The following is a 21,121-nucleotide window of genomic DNA, read 5'->3' as shown; positions in this document are numbered from 1 at the left end:
TTCTAAATGGGCAGATATAGTTCTTTTAAGGATCAATTCGAACATCTTCCCAATGACTGCAGTCACGCAAGTTTGAATACTCTCTCTGTCAACTTGTGCAATTCTAAATATGTTTAATTGGACTTTCCACGTGAATTTGTGAGAAGCTAATTACAAAACTCACGACATTCTCCTTTGCCAGTAGAGACATTTTGCAGAAATGGAGAAACATTAAACTGAGTACATCTTTAATTTGTGGTCTGAATTACTTCTTTGTACCATGATACCATGCTGTCTAATCCAACTACATATGGCCTAGTTTCCCATCTACAACATTTCCAGGAAATCAGCTAGTGTTCTGAGATTTGATGACTGCAGCAGCTGTGCACTTATTCACAAATTCCTCACTTTTAATTACTAGAATCAACTTTCAGCTATTTTTCATTACATTGGCTCTAAGTACCTTCCATTCATACCTTTCCTATCTGAAATCATCCCCTGTACAAGATGTATCCATTGCAAAAGTGTCGTTACCAGCTGAACATTGGTTCCAGGATGATTTTTACCCAGGTTTGTGAGTTGCTGATATAAGTCTTCATGTGACCGGACAGGCTATTTCTTGACCAATAGATCCTTGGGGACATGGAGCAGGATGTGCCATGAGGCTTCTCCGGTAGGAAGGATGTGTTTCCTTGTCTTACTTATTGCTGTTGTCTGCCTTGTTATTAAGATTTCTTTATTCAAGGCATGATGTCGATTGAGGAACAACCTGTTACTGTTTTAACAAAATTGTAGCGACAGCAGCCATTAATGTCAATTGGCCATGTTTCACAAAGAGCTTCAGAGTGTCTTTGAAGCATTTTGTATGTCCTCCTCTGAAACCGTGGCCAAGGTGAGATTTGAGAAAAATATTCTGGCCTCCTGTCAGCTGCTTTTCAGCCATCTGAACACAGTATCCAGTCCATTAGAGTTGATTTGCCTCAATGCAAGGGCATTTGTTTTTGTTTGATCAAACTCCCATTGAATCAGGCTCTGCTGGTGGAATTTCTCTAGAACTTCTTTTTATTCATTTGTGGGATGTGGGCATTGCTGGCCCACCAGCATTTCTTGCCCATCCCTAGTTGCCCTTCAGAAAGTGGTAGTGAGCAGTCGACGGTTGTGGGTTGACCCAAAATGCCATTAGGGAGGGAGTTCCAGGATTTTGACCCAGCAATGGTGAAGGAACAACAATATATTTCCAAGTCAGGGTGGTGAGCGGCTTGGAGGGGCAACTTGGAAGGTGGTGGTGTTCCCTATACTGTATGTCGCTGTTAAGTGAATCAGGTCTCACTGTGGTCCAGGAGTGTGGTGATGACAATTGTCTACATACAAGAACTTTTGTTGATTTACGGAGGGCTTTGTTGTCAAATACTCGAAGGGGCTGCGGAGGTCTGTAAAGTATGTAACATATATGCTGTCCTTTAACATCCAGAGCGGAGGTGGAATGTTTGATTGATGTACAGTTTGGGTTTTGTTTAGCCAACAAACAGACGTACTTTCCAGCATTCAGATCTGATGACATCGAGGGTGGTTTTAAATTTTGCTGTAACGTGGACATACAGTATATAAATTAACATTAATGCAAGCTATACTTTTTTTAAAAAAAAGTCAGCGGCTTCCTGCACTTTACCAGGAGGTTCATTGGCAAGAGGCAACAGCAAAATGGAAATCGCCTGCGGTGAAAGCTTCAGTAAATGTATTGATTTGTATAAATGTAGAGGCAGGGCGCTCAGTGATAGAGACACTGTTAAAATGGCCGCTAACTCCAAGCCGCGCGGCTCCTCCATGAACAATAGTCACGTCGCTCCCCAACTCCGCACCACGTGCATAGCGGAACCAAAATGCGGGCAGCGGCGGCCGGGAGACAGCTCTCGGTCGGCGCACGGCGCCTGGGCTATAAAAGCAGCGCCTTTTCCGTTGCCTGCGCATTTCTGCTGCAGTCGGAGACGAGGTTAGTTGTTTGGTGTCGCGCTCTTGGCGGTGGTGTGCTGGGTTGTTTAAAAACCCGCCAAAAATGACCGAGGACCGAAAGCTGTTCGTCGGCGGCCTTAGCTTTGATACAGATGAGCAGGCTCTGGAGGCGGTCTTCTCCAAGTATGGGGAGGTGGTGGACGCTCGAGTGATTAAAGACAAGAGCACCATGACGTCCCGAGGCTTCGGCTTCGTTACCTTCGAGAACCCGGACGACGCTAACGATGCGCTGCAGGCCCTCAACGGCCACTCCATCGACGGCCGCCAGATCCGGGTGGATCACGCTGAGAAGAAATCGGGTGACGGCGGCTACGGAGGAGGCCGCGGGGCGGGTAGCGGTTACCGTCGCGGGGGCGGCTACAACAGCTACGGCGGCGGCGGCTACGGTGGCGGCGGTGGATACGGCGGCGGCGGAGGCTACAGCAGCTATGGCGGTGGTGGCGGTGGCGGCTACCCCGGAGGCTCCGGCTACAGGCAGTTCGGGAGCAGGGGAGGTGGCGGCTCCCGTGGCGGCAGCGGCTACGATCGATACGGCTCCAACAGATAGGAAGGAGATCGGAAAAGCTAACATTTTCCAGGCCGGCATGATCAATCAGAGACCGCTTGCCGTTTCTGAAGGGACTTTTTTTTGGGACGAACACTGTCTAATCTCTTGAATTCAATCCTTCTTCCTCGGGACGCTAACTCCCCCGCCCAATCGCATATGCTATGTCGCAGTTAAAAAAGGTTTTTCAGCCCAGCTGGGGATTGTGTTCCGAAATCATTCCCATTTTGTTCCCGAGTCCCTTTGTTTCCCCGTCCACAAGGACTACTTTCCATGTAGCATGTTTGTTACTTTGCAGCTTAAAACGGTTTTACAAAATAGGGTAAGTTGCTAATCCATACATCACTGCAGCTTGACCTCCGATTTAGTATTTTCCTAGTGGCTTGGGGGATTTTGTATTTTTGCTGCTCGATGGTACTGCCCCCACATTCCATTTTGTTTTCTTAGTTCCTCAGGTGCCTTTTGGGTTTTAAAATGGCGCGTCCACCTTGTGCAGACTCTGGCAGCGTGCTCCAGCACCCCACCCCCCCCCTCCCCGTCTCTCCCCCCCCCCCCTCCCAACTTCCTCGCTGGCCTCAGTAAGATTTCGGGCCGCCAGGGTGCATGAGCGAGTCGCTTGATGCATTTTACATCGCAAGTTAGATGTGCGCCAACTTTCGACCGATTTTGGAACTGGGATCATTTTTGTTTTACGTCGCCAGTTATAATTTGAAGTGGGAAACACATCTGCTCGAATTTACTATTTTTTTTGTAAAACAGTAACTTGCAATGTCGCTACCAATTTGAGATTCCGTCCGCGTGAAGTGTTTAACTGTATGTTCTTACAGACAAGACCATGCTTTCAACCCACCGCAGACAGTTAATCTGTGGGGACACTGGTAGCACGGATTGAGTTGTATACTTAACTATTTTGTGGGTGGAATTTTGCAATCTGAACTGCTTTCTATAATAACGTTGATTGGTGCCAGCCTAGTTTAGGACACCACTGGTGGTTTTGGCCTCCACTTCATCCAGTAAGAAATCAGCCTACAGTGAGGTATTATGCCAATCTCTTCTAATCTATTCAACATCCTCCTCTCTAAATAAACGTTGAGTTTTTTAATTGCATACTGGTAGAAAGTTGAAAGCTGTTTCTATTGAATCTGAGTTAGCATGGACAGTTTTTGTACAAAAAAACTTGCCGCTTTGGAGACTGATGTCAAATGGAAAAATAAAGTGTTGAAATATTCAGTTGATGTCTGGATTAAGCTTTCTTTTTTAGACTTGAGAACATTTAATTTCTATGAAGCAGGCCATGAGTTCATCAAAGGAACATCTCCATTGGAAATGTTCATTTCTGTTCTCTCCACAGATTCTGCCTGGACTGCTGACTTTCCAGGGTCTGCAGTATTGCGCATTCTGCATAAAATGTGCTCAGTTCATGGGTGAACGTACAAGTTGAATGCCAGTAAGCTGCTGGCTCCAATGGGAGCAGGAATCTTGGAAATCTCAGCCGGCCATAAAGCCATTACCACACTGGCTATATAGGCACTACTTCTGAGAATTCAGAAACCATAAGATGGGTAATCCACCAAGCAAATGTGCTGAAGAAACTGGCTGCATTGAATCAGTTACAGGTATAATAAACTTTACAGTAAGTACACAATTGACTGTTGCTCACTTTTGAACACTAACTTGTTCAGAAGCTGCCTGTTTGTAATTGTAACATTTCAATACAATTGATCTGTTTACCATTGTACAAACCATGTTTACCTGGCCTATTCACATTCGTTCTTTGACCTAATTAAATTATTTTGTCAACTTTGCCTGAACTTGAATGTAGAGGTAATCCAAACCTACTGGGTAGGACGGCTTCATGTGTTTACAAGTAAACTTGTCGTTTGTGTTCTAATATACATTCTTCTTTAACTGCTTGAGACTGTCTGTCTGCTCCTCCACCATGTTAAAATCTCAATCTTAACAATTGAGATTGTTAGCTGAGTTAGTTTGTGTGGGGTGGGTGTGTTTAATGTTTAGGTGGACTTTTTTCATTTCACTTTGTGTACCCAGCTTTTGTAAGGTCTCAGCATTGTTAGAGTTTTGTACAACTTTGTCTTTATGGAGAATGTACAAGCTTGTAGCTTTGTTTGTGGCTACTATATCAATGGACTTGTTTAATCCCACTGGGCACCAGCTTCATAGTTTTGTCATGTTGGCTTAAGTAGCCAGCATTTAGAAAGTGGTAAAATCATCATCTGTTTTCCTTTTGCAGTGCCTTCATGACCATCTCTGCCCTGATTGCCCTTTTTACTGCTTTGTTCAAATATAACTTGCTACAATGCTTGAATATTCCAATGATTGCTTCTTTTCCATGTCACTTGAGCCTTCCTTCTGTACTCTGACTAGTGATAGTGTCATTCAAAACTCTTTGGTAGCTTCTTGGGTGCTGATAAAAGTCCAGCCTCAATTATTCAGCTGAACCTTCAGCCAACTATTTGCCTTTAAATGCAACCATGATTTCTCAGGTGTCTTGCATAAACCTGAGCTTGCCCAAATTCTTCAGGGTTGAATATGACGAAGCTGCCATGTCTACTTGACACTACACTAATGTCTAACACAAACACTGTCTTAAGGCCTTTCCTGAATCAAAATTTAATCCCATGATTACACTACACACTAAAGTGAGTGAAAGGCAACCTCCCTTTTAGTATCTGCAGTTTCAGATTTTAAAACTGAAAAGTCTCCTCTGACCAAGTGTGTATTATGGGATATTAAGATTAAGGAAGTGGTGCCTTCCTTTACAGGGAGCAGGCACATGAATAGAACTGAGGCAGAAGTCAGCCATGATCATGTTAAATTGAGCAGGTTTGAAGGGCTGAATTGCCTACTCCTCCTAACTTCTAAAAAGTGAATGTAAGCATTTGGCTAATTTGGACTAGTGCAGTATTTCAAATGTAGGATGGAGAAACATAGCACACTTCTGTGGAGACATGGAATAATATGCCAGATCTTTTGCAGAGGATAGAATCATCCAAAAGAATGCATCCTTTAAACCAAAGAATCACTTGAAGGTAAAGGGGTACATGTTGCAATTAGTGGTAGGACAGAAGTTGAGAAGCTTCAAAGCTAAGAGGCTTGGCCAGAGGAAGCTGGCCATGAGCAAACACTTGACCAGAAATCCTAAAGCACAAAGTATACACTGACTGCATTAGTGATTCCCTTCCTTGGAAATATTTGACTGGGACATTAGAAAAGGCAGGTGTTGAACAATGTTACACTGCAATATCAGAGTGGGCAATGTTCTCCTCAGATGTTGAAGGTCAAATATTTAAGATTAAAAACAGGAAAAGATAAGATCAAACTGTTTCCTCTGGTCGAGGCCCTAAGTAGAGGGTGTAGCATGAGACTATGCTCAGACTCTACCCTCTACATAGAGGATCTGTAACGAGGGAAATAGTTCTTGCAACAGTCCAAGTACTTTCCTGAGGCCAGACCATTCAGGAGATACTAAGATTAGAGGGTGGTAGATGTTTAGAGCTCTATGCACAAATTGCAGTGGATATTGGGTCACTTCATAACTTTGAAATATGGTTTTGTGGAGCTAAGGTATTAAGGAATAGGAGCTAAAAGCCAGTATGTAGAGTTAAGCCATAGCTGAGCCATTACTTCATGGGTGAAACAGGCTCAGCTTCATGGCATACTCATGTGTGGAATGAGCTGCTATGAGAGGAAGTGATATGAATAATTGGACTAAAGGCTGTCCAGTCTTGTGAACCTGGATAAGTGAAGTGGCTGCAAGGATTGACGTTACGGCAACTTTCCAAAATGCCCTCTGCTCTAGAAGAGGAAATAGTGGATTGAAAGCATGAAGGAAGTTATAGGCCTGTTTATTTCCAGAACTAAAAATGTGGAATCTGCCAGTAGGAGGATATTTGCGTATCAGTGATCTGAGAATCAACATGGTTTTGTGAAATGTTCAGTTTGACAAAGTTTAGTTGACATGGTGGATGAAGGGGTATTGGCAGATGGAATGTTTGCATTTCCAGAGACACTTGATATGGTGCCACAAGATCAGTGGAGTGGTAATGACATAACTGCTACTAACAAGCAGTTGGCATAAATTATCATTTTCTGGCTGGCAACTTCCAACCAGTGGAATGTTGGAGATCAATGATGGGATTGCAACTAACTGATCTGTAGGTGATCCCTTGGATGAAGGGACCAACAGTGCTAGCCAAATTTTCTGCTATTAGAAAAACAACTTGAATACAAGACTAGAATCAGTCACACAGCCCTTAACTTGCTCTACTGTTCAATATGATTATAGCTGATCAACTTAGTACCCTGTTCGACTTTCTCATTTATACCTTTTTAGACTTTGGATCTGCAACCCCTTCTTGAAAACATGATTTGGCCTCCACTGCATTGTAACAAAATTCCATGCTGTACTGTAGATGTAGTTTCTCCTAATCTGGCCAAAATGGCATTCCTCATCCTTGGACTGTGACCCTGATTCTAAACTCTGGTAATCAGGTACATGTGCACTTACCCTGTCTATTCCTGTTAGAATTGTGACTTAAAGAACCCCTAACTATATTGTCTCTTCATACTTCAGTGCCAAGGTCATTGGATCAGTCCTGCATAGCCAGAACATGTTCTGATAAGGATATCAAAAGTACATGATATTCCAGGTGTGATCTCAAGCCTGTACAAAGGCAGCAGGACACCCCTGTTCCTGTACTTGAATCCTCATTGAAGGCCAACAATTTGGTGCCTTCACTGCCTGATGCATTCACATGCTTGTATTTACTGGTGTTCAAGGGTGCAATGGCTTGATGCACCATTCCCTTCCCCAATCTATTGCTGTCCAAACATTGGCAGCAAAAACAAGGAGGCTGATCCATGTGGATAACATCATACTTGACATTATACTTAATCTTGCCATGTATTTGCCCACTCAACTGCTGCAAATTCCACTGACACATCTCTGCATCCTCCCATCCATTTATGTCTGAATTTGCTGATAGCAAATCTATGCTAAATGTTTAGTATTATGACTAGCTAGCAGTCTGAGCACTGATCCTTGCAGGACACAACTAGTCTGTGCTGCTTTGTTAGTGACCTGTTTATTCCTACTCCAGCACCTCAGTCTAGGAGGATTATTCCCCTTGTGGGTGTGAATATGCAGCTGGGCAGCTTCTTGAACAGAAGGCATTTCATTGAAAAATGAGTTGTCATTTTTGTGGGTCATTTGCAATGTTCCCTGTGCAATTGCTTGCATTCTGTTTGGAGTGCAGATTGTTGGCAGCATTGATGTTCAATTACACAAGTTGATGCTATGCACAGTCCTCAAGAGGTCTACACTAAAATTAGTGAGATTGGTGATCATTGGTCTAAGCAATTCTCTAAGCTAGTGATCAAGGCTCAGTTAGACTTTCTGTGGGAGCTGGGGTTAATAGTTTAATGACAAATATAGCACTCGGCTTGTTCACTCAATTTTTCACCTTGTGCTGCCATGAATCATTTGGTGCAAATGTTACTTTGAAAACATGTCCAGTACATGGACTTTGAGGCTAGGATGGCTGATTTCTTTCCATCCCCAATCCACCCATTGAACAGTGTAGCATAGCTGCAGTGTGATGCATTTTTGTGTCCTCCTGTTGAGATCCTTTCTAGAAGATTTTTCTTATTGAGACATTTGCCTTGTTTGTGTTTTAGACTTCATTGAAAATTGCTGGTATCTCATTCTGCTGCACCCCTCACTTGGACTGATATCACTCCTCTTCTACATGAAGTCCCCTTCAAGAAAGGTCATGACTTTAAAACTACCCAGCTTCAAATCCTTCCATGCGTTTGGCTCCTTCACATCTTGAATTTGCTCCAGTCTCCTGTTTACCCTGTGTAACTCTGGCCTCGAGTATCCCAGACTTTAATTATACCACTGTTTGACAGCTATGCCTCCAGTAACATAGTCTGTAATGTCTGAAACTTCCTCCTTGAGCCTTCCTCTCTAGATTTTCCTTTTTTAAAGCATACCCCTTTTGACCTTTATCAGACCAAGTATTGAGTGGTTTGTCTAAATTTTGCCTTTAGTGCTTATATTGCAGTTGTTTCTGCTTTTTGTCTACAGCAATTATAGAACCACTGAAGCATTTGCACATTCTTTCCTTAAAGACAAAATATCCTCTTGGTCTCCAGATTACAATCCTCAGGATCTTGTATATTTTGTTTTTTCTGAACACCCATGGGTACAAGGTCAACCTACCCAGCCTGCCTTCCATAGGATATTTTCATCTAGAAAGGAGTTGAGACTTCTCAATTGCTGATTGTGCAATCAGAAAAATCTCAACCAAGTAACAACCATAACTGTTCTTGCAACTATTTAAGACCTGAGATGTATGCCTGTTGTCTGGGGCGTTGCCAACCTTAGTGTTCCAGCAACTTTACCAGTGATTATTTCAAGTTTTCTCCTTTTTGCTTAGTTTTGGAAATTGGGGTGGAAGATAAGTACCACTAACATGCCTGAGGCGCACAACTTCCTATCTTTTTTCCAATTCACATTGGTTAAAAACTGTTTTCATTGCTAGGTTTTGCTCAATGTTCAAAGAACCCAAGAAAACAATCTGCTGATGTATTCTGATTGAGGATGGCTAAAATCAGATTGCAAGAAAAGTCTCATTGGAATGTTTGCTTAAATTATACCTTTAGTTTGCCACTGCATTGCTGTAATGTATTGTTTTAACTTGGTTTCCCTAGTTTATTGCAGCTAGCTCTGCCTGACCCTCTTACCTTTTTGTATTTAGTTAAAATTAGTCTGACCTAAACGTGGAATTTTACACTTCCCTTTCAAGCTATAATGTTAAGATTGCAGTTATCCATTAAGTTCAGGGTTTTAATCTCATCACTGAGCCTGGGACAGCATGCTCCATAGTTGGCTTTTGAACATACTGCTGTCATAAATTACCCAAGTTCAAGAACTAATTTTCTAGGCTCAGGCAATTCAGTTTGCCTAATCTGCCCATGATTACATCTTTCCTTGTGTTGTGGATAAGTCACAAGTTACCCCTTGATTTTTTGAATTAGTAAAATTCTGAAACAGTTTTGAGACTTCTTACTATGATTTTGAGCTTTATTGCTTGTTGCAACCAAAATAAGACTGCTCAAGCCAAGTTGGCTTGGCAAGCTTGCTTGCAGTACCCAATTAATGATGGAATTTGACCAAGATCCCACCAACTGAAAGGTTGAGAGCTAGGGCTTTTCTCTTCAGAACAATGAAGGATGAGGGGTAACTTGATAAGGGCATACAAAATGATCAGAGGTATAGATAGTGGACAGCCAGAGACTTTCCAAGGGTGGAGGTGGCTATTACAAGGGGACATAGTTTTAAAGTGAGTGGGGATAGATATAGGGGAGACATCAGAGCTAGGTTGTTTACTCAGTGGTAGGGGTGTGGAATGCACTGCTGGAGAGGGTAGTGGAGTCTGCCTCACTAGAGGCATTTAAGTGCCTCTGAGTTAGGGGTGGAGGTTAGATAGACCTGAGGTTTAAGGTAAAAGTTTGGCACAACGCTGGGCCAGAGGGCCTGTGCCGTACTGTTCTAAGTTATAACTGTCTCAAAGTGTCCAGGGTTCAGTCCTTTGCAGTGTTTTCCTCAAGTTCTGCTAAAGGTGGAGATCTGGTGTTTGTACAGACTTTGTCTCCAGATAATTGTTGATTCAAGTTCATTTGTGAAATTAATCCTGCAGCTTGTTGTCTCATTAGGAGTAGCTTCTTTGTTCCATTTGGGGCTTAACTGTCTGAAGATACTGCTTTCCTGTCCACCCTAAATTTTTCTTCTGCAGGGCAATTCTTGTCCTTTGTGGCAATGAGGCATCCAATTTATCAAGGCGTCAAAGCATTTGTAGCCTCTACCGCCTCCTTTGGCAGACCTGGCTAATTGCTTTCATCCCTGTTTGGGTTTGTCATTGTCCCCACAGTTTATTTCACAGTTATTGTTGACTGTTTCCATCTGTAGTAACTTGTTTCATTCCACCAACAGTTAAAGCTCTGAAGACTATATCACAGGCCCCATTATCTCCTACAGTGTAACTAATGTTGGAACCCATAAATAATTCCCACAAGTGACTTATTGCTATCCATTCTGAGATAAGGGATAGAAGGTACTATAACCAAAATTTTAGACTAAACAACTAACTTGGGTAAGTTGCAATGAAGAAATAAGCAATTTACAGTTCAGTTTGGACAGATGAGGTGAATTGATTAAAGTTTGACATGGCTTCATGGGCTATCCATTTGGTTGCAGAGATCAAGGGCAACTTCTCCAAATGGAAGCTTCAGTCCTGTGGAGCAGAGGGATCTAGGTGTCCTGTGCACGAATTGCAGAAAACAAGTACGCTGATGCATCTGCCTTAGGATATGTACCAAAATTACAGATCATAAGCAATAGGATAGGGAAGTGTTACTGCAACTGGAAAATGTTAGTGTGGCAGCCCCTTGAGTATTGTGCACCATTTCCCTACTTAACAGGATGTAGTTGTATTGGAGGCAGTTCAGAGGGGTTCACTGCATTCTCTCCAAAAATGCAGGGTTTGTATTCAGCATACAGAGCAGAGCCTTCATTCCATGTTGTCCATATGACTTTAAGTCTATTCCCATTTGGCCCATATCCCTCAATGCTTCCCCATTCTTCATATAATCATCCAGATGACTTTTAAATGTTGTAATTGTACCTGCTCCAGCTCCATCTCCTTTGGCAGCTCATTCCATTCACACCACCCTCTGCAAAAAAAAGTTGTTCCTTTAGGCCCCCTTTAAATCTTTACCTCACCTGAAACCCAAGCCCTCTAGTTTTGGACTCCCTACCCTGGGGAAAAGACCTTGAGTTTTCACCCTATCCATGTCCCTCATGAATTTGTAAACCTCTAAGGTGCTATCTCTTCCTCTGAAGTTCCAGGGAAAATAGCCCCAGTCAATTCAGCCTCCCTATTGCTCAAACACACAAACTCTGGCAACTTACTTAAATCTCTTGAACCCTTGCAGAATTAACATCTTTGCGAGAACAAGGAGACCAGAACTGAACACCGTTTCAGGTAGCCTAACCATTGTCCTGTACAGCCACAGCATGACACCAATTTCAATACCCAATATGCTGACCCAATAGTTTCATCTGGAGGTGATTAGAGGGGTTGAGCTAAATTACCAGCTGTAGGCTTTGTCCAGTAAAGACAGGTGTACCACTGCCCTGTCTACCTGTGACACCACTTTCAAGGAACTATGAACCTGTACCCCCAAGGTCATCTTTTGGCAACACTCCCCAGGACCTTAACACTTAAGTGTAAAAGTCCTGCCCTGATTTGCTTTGCCAAAATGCAACACTCCATTATCTAAAACTGTCTGCAACTCCTCAGCCCATCTGATCCAGGTCCCATTGTACTGAGAACCTTCACTGTCTACTATGCCACCTATTTTGGTGTCATCTGCAAACTTAACTAACCATTCCTTCTAGTTTCACATCCATATTATGTATTTAAATGACAAAGCAGTGGACCTTTGGCATGCTAGTCACAGGCCTCCAGTCTGAATCACACCTCCATTATGTCTCCTATTGACAGACCAATTTCGTACTCAAATGGATAGCTCTCCTTGGATTCCATGTGATCTAACCTTGTTAACAACTCATTGTTGAGGCCTGTGCTCTTGAGTTTAGGTAAATGAGGATATAATTGAGGTACAGATGCTGAAGGGAGGTTGACAAAGTAGAAGAGCATCCTCCCCTGGAGGGCATTCTAGAATGAACTCCCTTTGGGTAAGGGGGTGACAGATTGAGAAGTAATTTTTTGTGTTGAGTCTACAATTCTCTACTGCAAAGTGTAGTGAATGTTAGGACATTTAAGGAATAACTTCCAGCTCACTAATTGAAAGGTTATTGGTGGGCAGGAAAGGAGTTGAGGCAGATGAGATTCTGCATGATCATTAAGTGGCAGACAGCTTGAAAGGCTGAATTAACATTGTGCTAATGTTCAAGGTAAACTTGAATTGACATGTTGCTTTTTCAGGGTCAAGTGATCGCTATTAATTCAGAAACAGCATCCACCACCTTTTTATTGTACTGTAGGCATAAATGGGTACACAAGCAAGTTGTCTACCCCCAAAATCCTTAAGGCCATTGGACAAGGAACAGGACTAGGCCATTTGACCCCTTGAGCTTGTTCCACCTGTTAGCCCTTTATGCATAACTTAGATTCTTGATCAGTGGGGAAACTATCTCCATTTTAACAAAAGGACCCACAAAGCTGTAGCAAGGAGTTCCAAAAGCTCAACTCTCAATTCTTCTAAAATTGGTGCCCATTAACTCAAACTCCACCATGTGGCCCTAGATTCCTCTGAGGGGAAACATGCCCTCAACATTTACCTGGTGAGGCCCCTGAAGAATCCCATATTCTGTTTGAGATCACATCATTAATTTTAACTCCAGTGAGCAGAATTGCATCCTGTTTAGCCTTTGCTAATCAGACAATCCTTCCATATCAAGGATCATCCTAGTGAACCTTCTGACTTGCCTTCAATGAAATATCTTTCATTAAACAATGGGACCAAAACTGCTCAAAATACTCAGATGTGGTCTCACCAGCACCTTGTACAATTGCAGTAAAATTTCCTACCCTTCTACTCCAATCCCTGTGAAATAAGGGCCTGCATTCCATTAGCTTTCCTGATTATATGCTGTACCTGTGTAAGCTGTGTTTTGTGAGCAAGTATATCCAAGTCCCTTTGATGCAAGCTTCTGCAGTTTTCTCCACTTAAATACAGTTCATTCTCCCTCAAATGAGTGTTTTACACTTATCCTCCATTTGCCCAGAGATGTTAAGAACTGCTGGAGTCAAACAAGTATGGAGCTGGAGGAACACAGCAGGTAAAACAGCATCAGGGGTAGGAAAGGTCATGTTTTCAGGTCAGGACCCTTCTTCAGAGAGCCCATTTCTGAAGAAGGGTCCTGACTCAACATCAACTTTCCAACTTCCCTGCTGCCTGACCTGCTGTGTTCCTCCAACTCTGCATTGTCTCTATTCTCCATTTGCTAACTTTTTGCCCACTTAACCAAACAATATCCCTTGAAGTGTTTGTAACCATCCTGTAAGTGCCTTGTCACCTGCAAATTTGGATACAGTACAGTAGCTGGTTTTGAGCTTTCTAGAACCACTGCAGTTCTTGGTGTTGGAATACCTGCAGTGCTTTGTCGGTTGGAAGTTCTGACTTTGACCTGATGTCCTTCTGATTAATGGGAGTTTGGAAGGTGCTATCAGGGTATTTGAGTTGGTGCATTTTGCAGATGATGCATGCTGGTGGAAAGAGTAAATGTGGAAGGTGGCACATGGGGTGCAAATCAAGTGGGCTTCTTTTTCCTGGATAATGTCCAGTTTATGCTGTTGGAGCTGCACTCACCCAGCCAAGTAGACCATATTTTAACTGAGTCATGACCCACAGTTTGTAGGTGGACAGTTCCTGGGAGTCAGGAGTGTTCTTTGCCACAAATTGTTTTTGTAACTGCCAAGTTTGTTTGCTGTCTCTTGGATATTCAGATTGCATCCATGATTTACTTTCATCAATGATTATAAGTGCTGAAATTACAACTTCTAACAATTCTTGTTACAAATGTACATATTCAGGTACAGGACTGAACCTAACTGGTCCTTTATTTTTGGCCTTGCTGGTATACTCTAAGCATGTTCCCTTTTCCTGTTACATGAATCATTAGTCAATCACTAACTTACCACCTTACTACTCTTTATTCAGTAAATATCTTGATTTTATCCTGTCTGCCTTATTTGAAGCCCCTCTTAGCCCTAGTTGTACAACTCATCAGAACATGTATTTCCATTTTCCCCAGTACCTTAGATTTGGTGAAGAGCAATGAGACAATTGGTGACAGGGTAAAGGAGCCTCTAGGTGACTGCAATTAAACTTAATAGAATTTTATATTCCTTGAAAGGAAGCTTCAGCCTTTGCTTAAAAGCTAAAAGCAGTCAAAAGGGATGAAAGTAGAGCTAGCAAAGTGAACTGGGGAATGAGGTTAAAAGCTAGATTAGTGTAATGTACTTGGATGTTGGAACCCACTTGATATTGAGCTGTATTTTTGATCTAATTTACAATCTAATGTACCCTGTTCAAATTTGCTTGTCTGAAGTAATCAAGCAATGACCATTGAAGTTCTGCCTTTTAATCTTGCTGCTCATTACCCATTTGTAACTAGTTTCCTAGTCCTGCTTATGATGTACCCATGTTGCCATGACAACTGGACCATCACCTGCCAAGTTTCTCTCCAGCCAAGAGGTGATGGCCTGAACCCTGCCACTAGGCAAATGACAGCCTTCTGAACTTTCACCCAAAACTAGTTGGTGCCATGGTCAGTTAGTCATTGAGGTTGGTTGGCTTGCTGAGCTGGTTTATTCTGCAGACATTTCATTACTGTGCTTGGTAACATCCTTGGTGTAGCCTCTGAAGCATCAGTGTTTTCCCACCTGGTTTTTAAACTCTGGGGTCTGTTGCAATGGATTGTCTCACTTCTGGGTTTCTTCTGTAGTGGAATGTAGATGGGGTCAAGTTCAGTGTTTATTAATAGCGTGCTTTGTGGAGTGCCATGCTTCCAGGAAGTCTCGTGCTTGTCTCTACCTAGCCTGTCCCAGGATCTTGGTATTGTCCCAGCCAACGTCTTGGTTCTCCTTGTCCGTGTGGATTGAGATGAGTATTGGTCATGTCTTTTTGTAGCCAGTTGGTGTTCACGTACTCTTGTTAGTTTCCTTCCTGTTTGTCTGATGTAGTGTTTCTCAGTCTCTGCAGGGGATCTTGTAGATGACATTGGTCCTGTCGATGGCAGGGAGTGGGTCTTTAGTTCGGGTGAGCACTTGTTGTAGGGTTGATGTGGGCTTGTGTGCCACTCTGATGCTCAGCAGTCATAGGAGTCTTACAGTGAGTTCTGACATGTTCCTGATGTAGGGTAAGGTGATGTGTGTCAGGGCGTGTAGAATCTTTCTGATGCTGTTCCTGTAGGCATCTCCTGACCCAGTTCTTTGGATATCTATTATCCTTGAACATTTGGAAGAGTATTCCTCCTCTTGGTGTAGTTCCATGTTGCTGCAGTGTGCTGTTGCCCTTTTTTAAATAGTGTTTGCACGCAGCTTCGTTTGTGTGCTGGGATGGTTACTATTGAAGTTCAATACCTGGTCTGTGTGGCTTTTCAGTGTACTTTCATTTGCAGTTCCCCATGTCTTATGCTCTACCATGACATCCAGGAACAGGAGTTGTTTGTTTGGACAACTGACATGAAACAAGCCATTAACATCAGCTGACAGACCCTGCAAGACAAGCTAAGCACACTTACCCACAAAAACAACAGAACTGACAGGGATAAGGAGCCTCCAACAGGAAACTGACAGACACAAAAAGCCATTCTCACACAGGGACTGAACTACGACAAAACAGAATGGCTAGATACACTGGAAGCCACAAAAGACCAACAATATCAACAAAAACACAAACTATAAGACCAGACAGTAGTCCCAACACTAACTAGAAAGAGGGAACTCAATGCCCTCAACATGAAAGACAAGCCTTGGACAGATTAAAGGACAAGTACATTACTATACTACCTGCAGACAAAGGGCACATGACAGTGATAATGAATAAAAAGGACTACATCTCCAAAGCACAAGCACTGCTTGCTGATGAGAACACATACCAGCCAGTACAAACTGACCCAACACCACAACTAGGCAACAAAATCCTATACACGCTTCGAAGACTTGAACAAACAAGACAGATCAACAAAGCAGACTTAAGAATGAAACCCAAAAGAACCAACACAGATTCTACAGCCTTCCTAAAGTGCACAAGCCAGAAGTCCCCCTCAGACCCAGTCTCCCCACCAGGCACTCCATCGCACAGATTAGCCAGAACTACAAAAGACTCGAGCACCTAGTCAACAAATCACCCCACTCCATCCACTCAGCCCACGAATTCCTCAACTCCACCAAAGATAGAGGACAAAGACCATGATATCGTTTGATGTCACCACCCTAGTCACATCAATAGACGTACCACTAGCAAGGGAAACAATGACAACACTACTTGAACAAGAACACTACCCCAGTGAAACCATCTCCAAGGACAACATGCTTAAACTACTGGACCTATACCTGACCACCCACTTCACCTTCAATGGCCAAACATACAAGCAAATCAACAGGACCCCCATGGGACCACCTATCTCCAGACTCGTAGCAGAAGCAGTGATGCAAAGACTGGAAAGGACTGCCCTTCTGCAAATCCAACCTAAACTATGGATAAGCTATGTAGATGATACCTTTGTCATCATTAAATGGACCAAATTAGAGACAAACTCAAACAACATCCTCACCAGAGAAGAACACAACTCCCATTCCTGGACATGGTAGAGCGTGAGACAAATGGGGGAACTGCAAACGAAAGCACACTGAAAAGCCACACAGACCAGGTATTGAACTGCAATAGTAACCATCCCAGTGCACAAATGAAGCTGTGTGCAAACACCCTTTAAAAGGGCAACAACACTGCAGCAACATGGAACTATGCCAGGAGGAGGAATACCTCCCAAATGTTCAGGGATAATGGATATCCAAAGAACTGGGTCAGGGGATGCCTACAGGAACAGCATCAAAGATTCTACATGCCCCGACACTTGCATTACCCTACATCAGGAACACGTCAACTCACTGTAAGACTCCTATGACTGCTGAGCATCAGTGGCACACACCCACATCAACCTACAACAAGTGCTCACCTGAACTAAAGACCCACTCCCCGCCATGGACAGGACCAATGTCATCTACAAGATCCCCTGCAGAGACTGAGAAACACTACATCGGACAAACAGGAAGGAAACTAACAAGAGTACATGAACAACTGGCTACAAAAAGACACGACCAATACTCACTCATCTCAATCCACACGGACAAGGAGAACCAAGACGTTGGCTGGGACAATACCAAGATCCTGGGACAGGCTAGACAGAGACAAGCACGAGACTTCCTGGAAGCATGGCACTCCACGAAGCACGCTATTAATAAACACATTGAACTCGACCCCATACATTCCACTACGGAGGAAACCAGGAAGTGAGGCCATCCATTGCAACAGACCCGAGTTTTTAAAAACCAGGTGGGAAAACACCATTTCATCAGAGGCTGCACTGAGGATGTTACCAAGCACTAACAAAATGTCTGTGGAACAACAAACCAGCTCAGCAAGCCAACCAATCTCAACACTGACAACCTGAGCTACAGATCTACTCCAAAACCTCAGTTGATCATTCTGACAGCAGAGGCTGTCTGTACAGGTTGCAAGAATTACAAACTTTTTGGACTGTAGCAATGGCTGATGTGCCTCCCTTGCCTAATTTGCTTAGTTTGCAGTCAGTCATGCAGTCTGGAATCACCAGTAGCCTAAACTAGACCTAAAGCTGCAATTCCCTCGCTTAACATTTTAGTGCAGCTTTTTAATTGTTTCACCATCTGCTGTTGTAAACATTGGCATTCATGTGCCTAGAACACTTTGGCCTAGGGTTCTGAATTACTAGACCACTAACACTATACCAGCACATTGATCCTCCTAACAGTGCTGCTAATATCCCTCATTGCAATGAACTTCAATCTTTTGTTAACATTTTGTTTTCCTCAAATGCCATCTTGGAAGTCTAAATGTATTGTAACTAGTTTGTGTCCTGCTTTTTACTTAAAAGCTATAACAAATTTGTTAATCTTCTTGATCTGAAAAGTAATCCAAGTCTTGCTTCTATTGTATAGGAGCCTGGTTAATCATTACCTGGAATACTCTGGTTTTAGTCATCTTACCTTGGGAAATATTGTCATCAAGGGGATGCCACCAAGGTTCACCAGACTTTCACCTAGGATGGTGCTACTGCCCTGTGAAGAGTTTGGGCAGACCAGACCTGTATCCACTAAGTTTAAGAATGAGGTGATGTCATTGAAGCCTACAAAACAGCTAAAAGGATAGATGCAGGTTAGAAACAAGATGTTTCCCTGGTTGGAGAGCTCAGGTTCAGGGAGTACATCAATCTTCAAGTGCTGAAGAATCTACACTATTGATCTATTATGAACAAATGAATAGTTAGTGCTAGGGTCTACTGAACTTTAAAGAAGTCTTGGGTAAAGATCCCTTGAAGGTTGTAATCTTTTACTCCTAGTGAGCATGAATATGCTGGTGGATGAATATGCTGCTTGGTGCAAGAGAAATGGTTTTAATGATCACATTGTTGGGATCCCTTCTAGGGAAATGGGACAACTTGTTCAAGTGCAGACCATCTTAGAATTTGTAAATATGTCCCTGTGGGAGGGTTAATTAATGCTGCAGAAGGTAAAGTAGTCTAGGGCAGGAGACAGTTAATTCATTGGTGACACAGCATAACTTGGGAAAAGGAGCCAAGGCACAGTTCTGCCTTGTCTCGAGAGTAAGGCAAGGATGATGACCTCTAATGGTAGGAATGTTAGAGGGGGAAAACCTGAGTTGGAGATGTGGTTTAAACATTCTCCTGGTGTCTGCTAGTTTCCGTGGATGCTCCAGTTTCCTTCCACAGACCAAAGATGTACAGTTAGGTGGATTGGTTGCTAATTTTTTCATGCTGCCCCGGTGGATTAGTTGTGGAAAATGCAGGACTACAGGGAGTTAAGTTAGGGTGTGGGTGGGATACTCCAAAAGATTGTGGACTTGATGGGTTGAATGGCCTGCTTTCTCACTAGATATTCCCATTCTAATCCCTGAACATCCTGATGGGGGATGGATATGTCCATGGCAGAGGTAGCGGTTGGAGCCTGCAAACAGGAAATCCTTAAACCCCATGTAAACAGGAGAAGACAGAAGGGACTGCTGAAGGGAGGCAGAGAAGAGCTGAGGCAGGAGTGGTCTGACCCGGTTTGAGGGATTGTGCACAGGCAGATCACCAGATGAAATGAGACTAGTCACCATAATGGACACACTGGCCTAATGTTTCATGGTCTGGGAGAAACGGGTATCTGAGAGGTGGCACACAGCCTCTATGATGTAGAGGTCAGTATGATAGACAACAGCACCATGCTTTGTCAACAGGCCTGACTACAAAGTTGGATCTAAGCATGGAGTGCAGCGCATTCTGAAAGGGGCTAGAATAGGTGAGGTGACCACAAGTATGAAAAGGCATGGGCAAGGTGGTTGAAAAGTAGCTGTTCCCTTCAATTGTCAATAACAAGGGGTACCTTTTAGAAGTGAAAGGGGATTTGAGGAAAATGTGTTGCTCCCAGACCATGGTGGGAATATGGAATGCACTGAGTTGAGATGGGTAACAGCAAACATTTTAATTGTTTGGATGAGCACTTTGTTTCCATTCAACGCTATGAGCCTGATGTGGGGCTAGTGTAGGTGCAAGTGAATGTATATAGATTTGATGGGCTGAGCTGTTGCTTGTGCTGTGATTCTGTGGTATGGAACAAAAAGGTAAATTGTGTGAATACAGAATGACTGATCTAACAGTCACCAGGATTGAGAAACTCAATGCCTGCCTTTTGTAAATGTGGTTTACCTCTACCTCTACTCCCTTGATGCACTGTTTCTTCAATGAAGTTGTTTCCCATGCTTTTTGTCACCACTTCTCAGATACCCTCCTTACTGACCTCAATATTTCACCTTCCAGTTTGGATAAACTGGATACCTTTGTCTTGTCCCACTTCCTCATGGCATATTTGCTGCTTGGCTAGGTGTTCTCAGTATTTATTCTTTGCAGTTTCTTGGTTTCCCTCTTTGATTCATTTCACATTTCAAGGCTTATTGTAACAATGGTACAACTGGAGCAGTATTCAGGGCCACAATCAATGCTCCTGGCTTTTGCATTCAAATGAATTAAGCTTAAATGCTTGACAGGTATTTGGTGAAGAAACAGGTTGTGATGCACTAAAATAAAATGTTTTCATGCTTGGGTTTAATGTGTATATATAAAATGTAGTGTACTGATAACATGAGAATAAAGTATTTGAAAGTGAAGCTGTTTGCCAATTCATTGCCCTTTTTAAGGGGGGGGTGGTGTGGTGATATATGCCTTAAGGATGTTTGTCATGGTCCACCTGAAGGGGGCTGTTGTAAACCTGGTGCCAAAGCATCTGCTCTATGGAAAGCAGTGAACAGCTTTCCATTCTAACTTAGACACTGAGTAGGTGAAGTCAGGCTCACAGACCTAGGATTTTAGTTTTGATTACAGCTTAAATTGGGGGTTTTTGGAGTTGAAGCTGCTAGATATAATTTGCTCTAGCAAAAGTTTGAATTATCTACTTTCAATCCAGGTGTTCATTCTCCTGGACTAGAGATGGCAAGTGAGGGGAATCTTTTGATGAATTTGCCTTTGCCCAGAGTGTGGTTATAAGATGCTGCTAGACTGATGTAGTTGATTAAATTGTTGAATGTATTTTCACTCTTTGATAAAATGCCAATTGTTTTAAGCAGTGTACAAAGTTTTTGTTCCAAGCCTAATAGTTTGAGTAGTCACCTCGCATGGAACTAGAGGCTTTATGCCAACTTGTCCATACTATCCAA

General features: G+C 42.9%; 1 protein-coding gene and 1 long non-coding RNA gene across 2 annotated transcripts; both read left to right on the top strand.

Annotated features, from left to right (window-relative positions):
• Positions 1-1,190: 1,190 nt before the first annotated feature.
• LOC125483141 lies at positions 1,191-20,575 on the top strand. The gene is made up of 3 exons (XR_007262109.1): positions 1,191-1,416; positions 3,885-4,149; positions 18,349-20,575. It is a non-coding gene; the product is annotated as an uncharacterized LOC125483141 (long non-coding RNA).
• LOC109918168 (glycine-rich RNA-binding protein GRP1A-like) lies at positions 1,873-3,763 on the top strand. Its single transcript, XM_020518065.2, has one exon. The coding sequence runs from the start codon at positions 2,033-2,035 to the stop codon at positions 2,534-2,536; it is 504 nt and encodes a 167-aa protein (XP_020373654.1). The 5' UTR covers positions 1,873-2,032; the 3' UTR covers positions 2,537-3,763.
• Positions 20,576-21,121: the final 546 nt, after the last annotated feature.

This window comes from Rhincodon typus, chromosome 5 (assembly GCF_021869965.1).
Source record: "Rhincodon typus isolate 14 chromosome 5, sRhiTyp1.1, whole genome shotgun sequence".
Classification (NCBI taxonomy): Eukaryota; Metazoa; Chordata; class Chondrichthyes; order Orectolobiformes; family Rhincodontidae; genus Rhincodon; species Rhincodon typus.
Note: the sequence above shows the minus strand (reverse complement) of the source record. Positions and strands in the feature narration are given on the sequence as shown.

Coding starts and splice junctions, on each gene's coding strand:
- LOC109918168 (XM_020518065.2), top strand. CDS start 2,033: ATGACCGAGGACCGAAAGCTGTTCGTCGGCGGCCTTAGCTTTGATACA.